Genomic DNA, 13,434 nt, shown 5'->3' on the forward strand with positions numbered 1-13,434 from the left:
GACCTTTTCATAGCATATCACCACTCTCCTATACGACAGTCTGTATCACCACTCTCCTATACGACAGTCTGTATCACCACTCTCCTATACGACTGTCTGTATCACCACTCTCCTATACGACCGTCTGTATCACCACTCTCCTATACGACAGTCTGTATCACCACTCTCCTATACGACCGTCTGTATCACCACTCTCCTATACGACCGTCTGTATCACCACTCTCCTATATGGCCGTCTGTATCACCACTCTCCAATACGACCGTCTGTATCACCACTCTCCAATACGACCGTCTGTATCACCACTCTCCTATACGGCCGTCTGTATCACCACTCTCCTGTACGGCCGTCTGTATCACCATTCTCCTACACGGCCGTCTGTATCACCACTCTCCTACACGGCCGACTGTATCACCACTCTCCTGTACGGCCGTCTGTATCACCACTCTCCTACACGGCCGACTGTATCACCACTCTCCTACACGGCCGTCTGTATCACCACTCTCATGTACGGCCGTCTGTATCACCACTCTCCTGTACGGCCGTCTGTATCACCACTCTCCTGTACGGCCGTCTGTATCACCACTCTCCTGTACGGCCGTCTGTATCACCACTCTCCTACACGGGCGTCTTTATCACCACTCTCCTATACGGCCGTCTGTATCACCACTCTCCTGTACGGCCGTCTGTATCACCACTCTCCTGTACGGCCGTCTGTATCACCACTCTCCTGTACGGCCGTCTTTATCACCACTCTCCTGTACGGCCGTCTTTATCACCACTCTCCTATACGGCCGTCTGTATCACCACTCTCCTGTACGGCCGTCTGTATCACCACTCTCCTGTACGGCCATCTGAATCACCACTCTCCTATACGGCCATCTTTATCACCACTCTCCCGTACGGCCGTCTGTATCACCACTCTCCTGTACGGCCGTCTTTATCACCACTCTCCTGTACGGCCGTCTTTATCACCACTCTCCTACGGCTTGGAGGCTCACCTTCATGTAGCTGTCTGCATTAGGGGTTCTTATACCAGAACAGAGGCTAATGCTAATGCACAGGCAGAAAGCCCTTTATGGAAAAGAACGTCTTGATTTGATTGATCTGATTAGGCTTGTGGGCACTTTTCTCTCCGGTGTTGGCTCCCCGCCAGCGGACAGCTAAGCCATGTGGGCTCTGTGGATCAGACTTGAGGTTAACTTTGCATGAGGTTACTGGCAGTGTTTGCTTATCACAGTACATTTGGGAAGTTCCTCTACAAAGGAAGCAAGGAAGTCCTGGCATCGGCAGCTACTGACCGGGGTGACAGTGTGACATCCTGGGGTAGTACGATTCCTAGGGTTAGGGTTAGTAGGATTCATGGTGGTAGCGGCTGGTTTTCTTGTGTCAGAGGGTACTGGAGTATAATGGTGTCATACTTTGGGATGAGTCTTATACAAATATAATATGTGGCTACTGGATTATGGAGTCCTGCATCAGTATTTGAGATTATGTAGCGAATCACCATAGTTAGCTAGCAGGAGCAAGTGGCGTAAAAACTCAAGGAAAGTTCCTGCTTGGACAGGAGCAGCGTGAAGGTCGGCTCTTATCTTCCATACATCATGCCTGTAGGGGAGCCCCCCGCTGCAGAGCACCGAGCTGCTGATATTCCAGGGAACGAAGGAATACCCGCTAGCAGGGGGAAGGCCGCCTGCTATCTGTGTCAGCAGCGAACACAATGGGGCTGAGCCAATGGAAATGATCTTTCTTCACTTCCTCTGCCCCCACCCACGGGGTTTCTGTGATGCTTGGAATGCAAGGAGGCAGCTGGAGTACTAACATTGTGTAACTATGGAGAGAAATTGGGGGTGTGGCCTCCATGATGTCATTCTAAGTGGTGGTACATATAAGGACGGACACACAGCTCAGCTGTAGAGAAGCACCTGTAGGTGAAGCTTGTCGCAGGAGCCAAAGCTGTCAGTCGTACCTTTGAAGTCGCAGATCAATCTGTGTTGTAAACACCGCACTGCAGATATTTAGAATGGCTCTGTCCTTGGTCACAGTGCTGACTCTGGCCCTCACCATCTGCATGACACCAGAAGAAGGTAGGTGTCCTCTTCTTACCCTGCTGCTGCAGTGACACACGCTCTTGATTAGTCACGGGAGTCTGTGTCAGCCTCCTTCATGCATTGGCCAAATCACAGACCGAGCTCATGCATTGAAGAGTCATCGGGAAAAATGTCTTTGATCTTTAAAATTTGTAGAGCGACTGCAGGTGAGGAACTTTTCTTCTGTGCTGAACGCTTATAGTGAAGGAGCTAAGTATGTCAGGGCAGGAAGCACATGGCAGAACTAGGGACTATACTGCCTTATCTGAAATTTGCTGTTAAAGGAGCTGTCATGCCTGATACCTCTAAGTGGGGGCGGGGGGGGGGGTTCACAGTCAATATTTACTCCCTCTACCTCTGATCGCAGCTTGTTATCTGGGAAATCGCAGTAAAATACTGGTCTTTGCCTACAGGGGCCTTGACATTTACCACTCTGTGACTCAGATACACTCCATAAAGCTAAGATAACCCAATACTTTTACGGACACCTGACACATTTTAGGCTTTGTCTGCCTGGGATTCACACTTGATTACTGACACACTTGATTACTGACACACTTGATTACTGACACACTTGATTACTGACACACTTGATTACTGATTGCAGGTTTAATCCATCACCATGGACAATGTATGTAGCAAATATAGCTGCACACACGACTTGGATCTTCATACAGGTTCTGCTCATGCGCATCTTCTCCACAGGCACAGGTCTCGCCGTCCCCAGGGAGCATGCAGTCCACGGCCATCCCGCTCCTCACCGGGTCCGGGCCAAACGCTGCTCCTGCAGCAACTGGCTCGACATGGAGTGCATCTACTTCTGCCACCTGGACATCATCTGGGTCAACACGCCCAGGTACTGCTGTGCACCTGGTTCTGAAGCGTACGGTCAGTCCTGCTGCAGGCCGACTAATGCGTTCCTGAAGAACCTCGGGTTCTCTAAAAGTCTCTAAAACCTGAGTCACTTACTCCAAAGAAAATGAATTAAATGATAAAATCGGTTAAACCACTGGCCAGTAATGTAATTATACGCATTTTAAGATTTTAATCTAAGAAATAATAATAATACATTAAAAAATAATATCATAAACATCTATGGGCAAAATACAGTACTGTATTTTAATGTAAGTTACAAAGAACGATGATGAAATAAAAACTAAAACAGTGATGACAATGGACAATAATACATGTTTTAATAAAAATAATCTAGCTGTATGTTTTTATATGTTAATTTGTCAAATATTTTTAGATTTTTGAAGACTTTGACCTATATAATGCGTGGATGTACGAAGAATTGATTCTTTTCGGATTTGAAAACCAGTTCAATCAATTCACTGAAAAAAATCAGTTCATAAGAACAATTTGTTCACGAATGGGACATCACTATAACTCACTTGGATAGCTGTTTTTGCGTGGAAATAGTGTTTCTAATTAAGACCATATTACATTATATTTTGCATACTGCTTATCTCTAACTCAGAATCATATAAATACAAATGCAATTCCATGTTATATTGGACTAGGCTACTAATATATCAATGGTGTTAGAATAGTTTTGCACTGTAACATCACGTGTTGCAGCAGGACAGCAGAGCACATGGGGATGGGGAGCTAAGCCTCTGTGCCTGTGATCAGAAGGTCGCTGGTTCGAGCCCGGCCTCGCCACATCTGCGGGTCCTTCAGCAAGGCCCCTAACCCCCAGCTCCCTGGGTGCCGCTATGCATGGCTGCCCCTTGTGGCTAGAGCAAGTGGGGCGAGGCATAAAAATATTTCCCCACAGGGATCTTTTTTTTTTAAATCCATGTATCATCACATTTAGATAAAACACAGACATGGTGAATATACAGAGAAAGATGTGCATTTGAAACATAGACTTTGTGTTCTGGTGTTTTAATGATACAACAATGTTTCTCCTCGCATGCAGTAAGACTATTCCCTATGGCATGGGAAGCCCCCTGTCTCGAAGGCGCCGCTTGGCTGGCCGCTGTGAGTGTGTCGACTCTGCAGACCAGGCCTGTGCTGCCTTCTGCTACCAAAGGTTTGCCCATTTCTCACCCTGTGGACCATAGCTCCTCTAACCAGAATTTTAGTGCCCCCCCTCAAATTGATCCTGCCTCTGTCCCTCCTGATCTCTGGACCTTTGACTGCAGCACTGAAGATCCTATCCCACTTCTGGTGAGACCAAGCCGCCGGGTGGCCAACAATCTACTTGCACCTCGCTCTAGCCTGCTGTCCGTCCTCAGGTAGGTACAGCAGCACTCAGGCAGCATCCTAATGACAAACAATAGCTGATCATGTGTCATATCTGCAGCAAGAGGAAAATGAGACTAAGAAATGTAAAATTGTTGTGGCACAGCAAACCTGACACATCACACTGCCCCCTACAGGCTGGCAGGGGTAGGGCAGATAGAGCGGGGAGGTCGATGAGAAGAATGAGCATCTGATCAAAGATGGAAGTGGAGCCAAAAACAAGAAGAGAGGTTGTAACTCCAGAAAGATGCCAGCAGATGCAGCACTATGGAGCCAAGGAAGCAGGAGACCTCCAGGGTCACGTGATTCCCACTCTGCGACGCTCAAGTGTAACGCAAGGCCTCACTCCTCCAGAGACAGTGACTCTCATCGTGGGTGCTGGCTAAAAAGGCCCCCAAGCAGGGGGGAGTCTGTTAGGTGGTGTAGGCCATCTCTGTAGCAGGAAGGCAGAGAGGACAGACATGGCATCAGCGGCCATTGTGGACGTAGTGCTTTGGTGTGTGCAGTTAGCATGCAGCAGTGAGGTTTTCACCGCGCAGTTTGGCTTTGAGGCTCTTGACCAGTGAGGGCCACTGTCAGCAGTGTGACCAGGTCAAAGAGCCGGTACCAAGAGTATAAGTCAATACAGCACCATGGCAAAAGTTAGCAAATTATGGACTTTTAGTCTATGAAAGAGTTTTAATGTGTGTCATATGTCAAGTGGTTATGCTACAATGTCACTCCTGTTTGGAAATGTTAAGAGTACGGGTGTTTGTGTGTGTGTGTGTGTGTGCGTGTACATGTGCGTGTGTGTGCGTGTGTGTGTGCGTGTGTGGGTGGGGGGGTGTATACATTACATTGTGGGGACCAAATCCCCACAGTGTGATAAAAACCCATAATTTTGACTTTGTGGGACCATTTGTTCGGGCCCCACAAGGGAGACTCAGTTTTATAGAAATCTGTGACTGCAATCAAAAAAAACTACAAATGGCAAAAGTCTTGTATTTTGTTTGGTTTCTTGCGATTATAAGGATAGGGCTGGGTAGCAGTGAAGGCTCTCATAGCTGGGATTAGGGTTTCTCCCATAGAAAAGTACGGTCAGAGCCGTGTCAGACTTATGCGTTATGGGTCTCCAGTATGAAGGACATCATAACTTGCTTTCTGTCACAAAACACTAAAGTAATCCCCAAAGTTTAGGTCTAACTGAAGCTGATCTCTTGAAAAGTGCTTTTTGCCAAGGAGGAAAACGTATAGTACAGGGCAAATGCTAGATTTCACATCAAACGAATCAAGAGATGTGAGACGAATGATCTGTCAGCATCAGAGATCAGTAATGAGACACGAGTGATCACACTTTCTCCTGCACTGCAGAGCAGTTGCTTGTTATTGTCTGTTTGTGTTTTCGGTATGTTTGTCTTCTACCTACACTTATTGTTACTATTTCATTTTGGGAACAAGTTTTCTAATGCATTTGTGGCCAAATGACTAAATTATTCTTCAGAACACTGCCGCCCATTCACAGGGGACAGCTTGTGGGGTAGAGAATGCTGCTTATTCCTGGGTTACTGTCGCTGGGTTTCTGCCCCTCCCAGGACTCGTGTCACTCTGATGAAGCCTTCTGTGCCTGGGTCTTGCATCCACCAAGCTAACATATATGTTTATTTAATTACCTGATCTCAGTGAAACATATTTATTCTGTCCCTGTGTAGAAGGAATGTATTTATTTTAATATTAATTTTAAGCAGGAATATCAAAGGTAAATAAATTGTTTTATTCAATTATTTTCCCTGGTTTGCTTCCTTATTTTATATAGAAATAGAAAATGATAGGTGTGTTTTGATATATCCATCCATCCCTCCATCCATCCAGTCATCCATCTTCCAGCAGCTTCTCCTGTAACGTGTAAAAAATTCTTTATACAGCTCTTTACGCCTTCATTAATTTTGTTGTTTGTAATACGGTTTTTGCTATGTAGTTTATAATAACATAAAGACACTCTAAGCACTGATTATACTGAATATACTGATTGCATGATTCTATCATCTACCATGAGCAAACATCCTTTTGTTCAGGTCGAAAAGAACTCAGCAGGAGTTTTTCTGTGCCGATCAGATCCTACAATCCTGGTCCTACAGATCTTCCTACATCCGAGAAATTGTTGATATTTACATTGCTGTCTGTCAGTGACACTTCATGACAAGTATTTTTTTCCCTTTTGTTTTCTTCCTTGAGTTTTTAGTTGTTTTCTCTGTTGAAGGACACCTGTGCTTTAAACCACATTGTAATCTGCCCTTTCACTTTCCATTGACCTGGGTGACTTGAATTAAAATGCTCAATATAAGAAAAAGGTCAAGCAACATACTGGAATGTAACTTATTAAATAACAAAGACTTTCTATGGTTGCCTATGGAAAAAAATATATGTGCAATAGTGTGTAAAACATATGAGAACTATTTGCCATATGAGATTCCATGAATGACATTTTCTTCTTCCATAATGGCTTATTTTCAGAACGTTATGCGCTGCATGTTGTGAGCTGAGCCAGGCTGTCTCCTCATGTTTTCCTTCTTGTGTTGTTTTCCTATGTAGGACAATGAACACTTTGGAAAGGAATGTGTTCTAATGCGTCTATTGTATGGTGTTGTGCATTGTTTGCTAAGTCACGATGAAAGGGCCAGCAGCAATGGACATGCTTTTATGGATGATTCATAGTAATCACACAGATTCCGGGACAGTTTATATGCAAGGATTATCCATTCCTATAATTTCTAATAAAGATGGAAAGGTATAAGTTATTCAGTTACATATAAGGGTTTACCAATACAAAATAAGTAGCCTGCATAATTCTTCTTATGAAGAATGCATGTGTTTTTAAATCATTACATTCATGCATGAAAGAGGTAAATTTGTTGACACGTTAAGGAAGTGTAATAAAGATGGCTGTTTACTTAATTCCAGTACACTGCAGTATCGTACACAGCATGGTCCACAGAACAAGAATTACATCCAGTTTCATGCCAACAAGGCAGAGAAGAGCGCAAACGTGTTTTCTCTGTACGTGTGGCAGGTGCCTGTCGAGGAGGCAGAAACGAGCCTGACGGTGCCCAGCAGGGGGCTCTGCATCCGGGGGCCACCACTGTGGCGGCTCACGCAGACCCAGAGAGGGAGAAAAACAGGATGCTTTTTCTACATTCCTCACTCATCTTTCCAGCAATGGAGGGAGTAGGAAAGACAAAAACAGCGGAAGGGCCCAGTGGGTGCCCCCCCCCCAACCGAGGGAGTTGGGGGAAGTGATTGCAGGGTGATCGAGCCCTAAGCCCCCTCATTGTTTTAGCTGCCTTTAATGTTGCCTGTTGAGTGACAGCGTGTACGCGTGTGTATATACGTGTGTGTGTTGTTATTGTGTCCCGCTCAGAAGGCCACGGGGGCCACTGCAGGCTCTGATTGTGGCTGCCCGGCATATCAGAACATTCTGGTGCTTCCTGCTTTTGTTTACAGGGAAGCTGCCCTGCTCCCAGGCCCAAATAGTGAGGGCCACATCGTCTAGAGCATGCTGGTAGGTTGCCTGGAACAAGACCTGGTCTGGCATGGCTGGGGCAGGGTGGGGTCTGATTTGGCTGGAAGAGGTCAGGACCTGGCGTGACTGGAAGAGGACGGGGTCCGGCCTGGCTGGAGCAGGTCATGACCTGGTGTGGCTAGAATGTCTGTCGGTTGCCTGGACCTAGACCAGATCTGGTGTGGCTGGGGCAGGGCGGGGTCTGGCGTGGCTGGGGCAGGACGCAGTTTTGCGTGGCTGGAACTGGGAAATACGCATTGCTTGCCTTTTGCTAAATGGGCCCCATTTGGGTCACCAAGCTGGACCAACTATGTGGGGGTGGGGGAGCTGGGTGTGGGGGATAAGATTTATGCAGGTCCTTGTTTCACAGGCATGTTTTTCTCTCAGAGGACTTCTTGTTATTTCCTGTTTTAAAGTGTTTCCATCCACCTGCATCCAGCGACTGAAGCGGGGGCAGAAGATGCATGATGGGATGGATGCTGGGTGAGACCTGGCTGCTGCAGTCCAGGGCAACACTCGTCTCCTGAGGGAAGTATGCTCGGATGTTGGAAGGAATTCAGACACCATTCACCTGGTGGCAGGGTGAGGGCGATCTGGCATGTGCTGCGGCACACGTACAGCAGATGGGAAGAGAGCGTCAGGCTCCTGAGGCTCTGCTAGGCTTCACACCCACTGATAGGCATCTTGGCTTTCCGCTCGCTTGCCGGCAGGAGCCAGCACACTAGGGGGCTGGATCACAGTGTACACTAGCTAGGGGACAGCTTTGACTTACAGCTCCTCTTTTTATTCAGTACATACTTACTCTTAGTATGCGAGACAAACCAGGCCTTTCAGAGAGAAGAGGGAACTTCCAGTTTAAAGGATTTCAAATGCTCTTCTGCCCACAGACGGGGCTAGAGCTGGCATCAGGAACCCTTATACACAGAGCATTCAGATCTCCCTCTTCTTAAATAGAAATTCCGTTTTCTGTACTTACGAGCATTCAGGGGTGCTGATGCTAGTGCTGTTGCCATGGCATATTAAGATTCATGTGGTTACAAAATCCACAGTGTGTGTATCAGTCTGTCTGCCAGCCTGCCAGCAGGTAAATGAGGCCATCTATCTAGTGCCAGAACAGCAGAAGTAGCCCTTTTTCCTAGTTGTGACCTGTAGCAGAAGTAGCCCTTTTTCCTAGTTGTGACCTATAACAGAAGTAGCCCTTTTTCCTAGTTGTGACCTATAACAGAAGTAGCCCTTTTTCCTAGTTGTGACCTACAGTATAACAGAAGTAGCCCTTTTTCCTAGCTGTGACCTGTACACATAGCTCTGTTACCATGTTGATGCCGTGTCTGTAGATCAGGGTGGTTCTAATGTGCAGATTGAAGGTTATTTAGGTGAGAACTCAGGAGAACAGATGAGAACTTTCCACCAGGCCTGACAGGGTGGGGTGCCGAGAGGCAGATTTAACCGGATCCCACGGGTTCCCTTTTGGAGCGTGTGTGTGTGTGTGGGGGGGGGGTCTCAACTGGGCTGCTTTGGTCATTCACTCACTCAAACTCACAGCAGGTTTAACAGCCCAGCTGTCAGAAGGAGGAGCACCTTTATACTCAACTTGCAAAAAGGAGAAAGTAGGGGACTTATGGCAGCTGCTTATGCAAACATGTGTACTGGATGATTCACTGATACTGGCCTGTTCAGTGACCCTGAACTGGCCTAATCAGGCACCAGATACCCCCTGCCTTGCCGATCAGCCTGCTGGGGTCTGCGCGCAGTCACTCATTAACCTGGGCCTCCCACAGCGCCTCAGCATGCTGACTACTACGCTATCCCATTTACACACTTCCTTTACCTTTACATTTTACACATTTGGCAAACGCTTTTTCGTTCGTACCAGTGAGGCGAATGGTACGTAGATTAGCTCCCAGCTCACGTCAGGGCAAGATTTTGAATGACTTCAGTCTGAAGAGGGGAATTAAAGAGGGGGAGATGCTTCCTAAAACCTGACTGAGGACATCATTCCTGTCATAGTTGCTGGTAAATGAGCCTCAAATCTTCCCAAGCTTTCAGAATCAGGGCAAGTTGCTGGTAAGATGGCTTTCCGTTTTCAGCTGTGTTTTTCAGCTCAACACTCCTGTCTCGCTACTTGCTATTTTGTTTTATTATTATTATTATTATTATTATTATTATTCAATCCATCCACCCATTCCAGGGACTTACCCAGGCCAGGGCAGTGGGGCACCCTGCATGCAATGCCAGCTGAGTAGCTTAACTCATTGTCAAAAGCATCCTTCAGTATCATTATGAAATGTACCAATCAATACCAATGGACGTCCTTATTATTGCCCAATCGCTAACAAGCGCAACTTCCGTGGCCTTAATGTCCTGATAAACACTGGTAGATGTTGGCTCTTCGGGTACTTTGGGGGAGTAGGCACAGATACCAGGGAAGAGTTACGTGCGGCTCTCCCCAGACACGCCGGGGATATCGATGCCGTTTATCAAGGTCGTCCACCTGCATGAGATCGGAATCGCTGCTGCAAGCATATCAAGCTGTTGCAAACTGCATCCTGCACTATGCCGGCTGCTATGGCGGCATGGTGGTCGTCAGTTCTAATCCCTGCGGGTGTCTATTTTAACTTTACAGTGTCACGGCTTTCTGGCCTCCCTGCCTACACCCTCCCTAACACATTTCTTGTGCAGCAAGTAAGGTGGTGCAATTAAACGTAGGCAGAGACAAAAGCCAGAGAGAGATTTTTCCTGCTCTCAGGAGAGGAAAGCCTCCATCACCAACATACTGTGGTCTGAGATCAGTACTCACATCCATCAAATCATGCGTCCTGTCAGGAAGTGACAGCACCAGCAGTGCTCTGTGGCACCACTCTAACTGGGTCGCTGACCTCTGGGTAGAAGAATATGATGCGCCTTCATGTGAAGAACCCTTCAGTGACTAGAAGGTCCTCTTTGCAGGGAGTGTGTATCTGTGACTCAGCGTGTTATAGGGCTTCAGGCAACGTCTGTCAGCCACGATAGGTCCTGAGTCCATTTCTCTTTAATAAATTACAAATTTGACCAAAGTCCACTCTGCTCCTCGGATTTCAGCATTAACAACCCCTCCAAGCAAAATGGCCTCCACCCTTTCTGCTGTGTTCCTTGTGTTTTCTAGAAGAAGCAGGTCAACCCTGTCCAGCCATCCAAAGGTGGCTGCTACTTTTGGGTGAATATTGTGGGAAAGACATAAAGTCAAATAATATACATAAAACAGATCGAATCCTAGATAATGGTATTTAAGTACTGCTTTCGGCATTGTTACTGGAGCGTGTTATGGAGCTAATGGGGAGAAATTAGATATTAGCCTGCAGATAAACACACACTGGGTGTCTTGAATCTGGACATTGTTCAGTTTTGTAATATTTAAAGGGATCTTGAGAAAACACCTTTCTGCTTGTCATTTGAGAAAGCAGTTTGGCAACCTGTGAATGATTCAGGCATTACATAACGGTCATAATCGAATTACCAGCTAAGAGCTATCTGTTCCAAAAAGCATTCCCATCTTTCTCCCTTGTTGATTAATGAAGGGATATACCCATCCATTTGCACCGATGGGAGCGTGACCTCTCTCCCATAAACAGCCTCTCTGTGTTGCCGCATCTCGACTCCCTGCGTGCCGTGAATTCCTCCGAGGCAGACGGGATTCCCCCCCGTGCCGAGGCAGAGCCAAAGACAGTTTGGCATTTTGGTGCTCCTTGGCTGCGTGTGAGGTGCACACTGGCCATGGTATATCTTAGATGGATGTCTTATCCTCACACACTGCATCAGCAGCAAATTAGCCTCAGTAATGCGCAATTCATAATACAGGATAAGGGACACGGTCTTGTTGATTTATTTATTTATTGTGAAGGTGTAGAGGACTCTGTCCATGTAGGGGGGGGGGATGCGTCTCCCCCGGTCCCCCTACTTTCGATGCCCCTGTTGACAAGAAAAAATTTTTGTAGAAGAAAACTCACTCTGTTGACTTTACATCATCAAAAAATAAATAATATTCTTCAACCAGAGTTTAATATTCATTAACTGTATCCTGGGAATGTTAAATAACTCATCCAAAGATAGTAAGGCACTGTACTGTCCATTTTGTCTTTGATTGTTGATGCAAATACACTGCATCTTGGAAAGTAGTGACGTTTCTCCAAAGTTTGCTGAAATGGAAAATTACATGATTTCATGTCTCTGTAGAATAATGTCAGGATCAGTCCTGGCCTTGTACGTTTCCCTGTTTGGTCAGCTGGTGGCGCTGGTCATCCCCTTCTGTGTTTCCCTAGTTCTGTTAACCTGGTCTTCCTCACCTCACAGGTCCCAGAATGTTCCCCTGCTTCCTGGGCCGCCGAGTGGCTGAATGGGCGGAGCATGTGCTGTGGACCTGGCATCTCCTGCCATCATGGGTTTGTTGGACAACTTTGTTTTACATTTTGTGTTTTATTTTTTTCCCCTTGTTGTTATGCCCTTGTATTTTAGTATAGGTATTTGGTATATGAGCTCGGAACACTTAACTTCCTCCACAGTGTGGAATACTTTAAACTCTAAAAGTAAAGTACCATTTATCATTTGTCTTTTTTCAAACAGTACCATCTTAAATTGTGACTTTTCGTGAAACAGATTTCCTGTTGATGCCACGAAGTTCAGGGGAAGCACAGAATAACCCATGCTAGAACCACTAGAACCATGCTAGAACCCATGCTAGAACCAGAAGCCTAGGGAAGACCGCAAGAACTGTGAGCACAAGGTCTCAGTAGAGATGTGCCCCTGCACTTTCATGTCAGTACTGATTCAGAGAAATCGGGCGCTGATCAGGTAAAACTGTATGGGAACATGCTTATCTTTTTCTCTTATCTTCCTGCAGGCACAAACTCTGCATGACAGCACTGTCAAGGGTGTCAAGGGTAGCATGTAAAAGGCCAAAAAAATACACCTGAGGTTCTACCCAGGGTGCTTACTGAAGTCAGGTATGTGATATGAACAGTCCCAAGATTCAACCTTCTCTGAACTCTTGCATAGTAAATAGCACCACAAGGCAAACAGCCTTAATCTATGCCAAGGGGAGCTGTAATGTAGGGAAAAAGAGGGCAATTAAAGCTCAGTGGTACAGAGACATTGCAGATATTTTCTCTTTCACTTATTACTTGCAATAAAAGCATGCAATAAAAGGAGCATGTGTGGGAAAACATCTTAAACAAAGACATGCTTGTGAGATCCACAGCCTTCAAACAGAAACAGACAAAAGAGATGCACCTAGTCCCAGAAAGGGTGGGGGGGGGGGAAGCAATGTCTGAAGTTCAGTGTCACCATAGCAAAGCTCTCAGTGGAATTCCAAGCACATCTGCAGGCCAGGATGGTTGACTGCAGAACCCCCCCCCCCCCCCCCCCCAGCTAGAGCCCAGGGAATGCGGCCCCTCTGGTTAAAACACAATAGCTTTGCAGAAGCATCATCCGTGTAAATCTACTGTTGTGACTAAAGTGGGGGGCAATTAGGCTGTGTGTGAATGTTGGTCATGTTCCTCCATCTCTAGGCTAGCTGAGTGCTTTGATGT

The 13,434-nt window shown here is 46.4% G+C and overlaps 1 protein-coding gene across 1 annotated transcript; it reads left to right on the forward strand.

Annotated features, from left to right (window-relative positions):
- The first annotated feature begins 1,343 nt into the window (after positions 1–1,343).
- Positions 1,344–6,099, forward strand: LOC111839674 (endothelin-2-like). Its single transcript, XM_023803786.2, has 5 exons — positions 1,344–2,085; positions 2,794–2,944; positions 4,013–4,126; positions 4,239–4,331; positions 4,476–6,099. The coding sequence occupies exons 1-5, from the start codon at positions 2,022–2,024 to the stop codon at positions 4,513–4,515; spliced, it is 462 nt and encodes a 153-aa protein (XP_023659554.2). The 5' UTR covers positions 1,344–2,021; the 3' UTR covers positions 4,516–6,099.
- The last annotated feature ends 7,335 nt before the right edge of the window (positions 6,100–13,434 follow it).

This window comes from Paramormyrops kingsleyae, chromosome 23 (assembly GCF_048594095.1).
Source record: "Paramormyrops kingsleyae isolate MSU_618 chromosome 23, PKINGS_0.4, whole genome shotgun sequence".
Taxonomy (NCBI): Eukaryota; Metazoa; Chordata; class Actinopteri; order Osteoglossiformes; family Mormyridae; genus Paramormyrops; species Paramormyrops kingsleyae.

Excerpts from the sequence above, each read along its gene's own strand:
- LOC111839674 (XM_023803786.2), top strand. The coding sequence starts at position 2,022 with ATGGCTCTGTCCTTGGTCACAGTGCTGACTCTGGCCCTCACCATCTGC. Across the intron at positions 2,086-2,793 it reads CTGCATGACACCAGAAGAAG|GCACAGGTCTCGCCGTCCCC; the intron begins GTAGGTGTCCTC and ends TCTTCTCCACAG. Across the intron at positions 2,945-4,012 it reads ATCTGGGTCAACACGCCCAG|TAAGACTATTCCCTATGGCA; the intron begins GTACTGCTGTGC and ends CCTCGCATGCAG.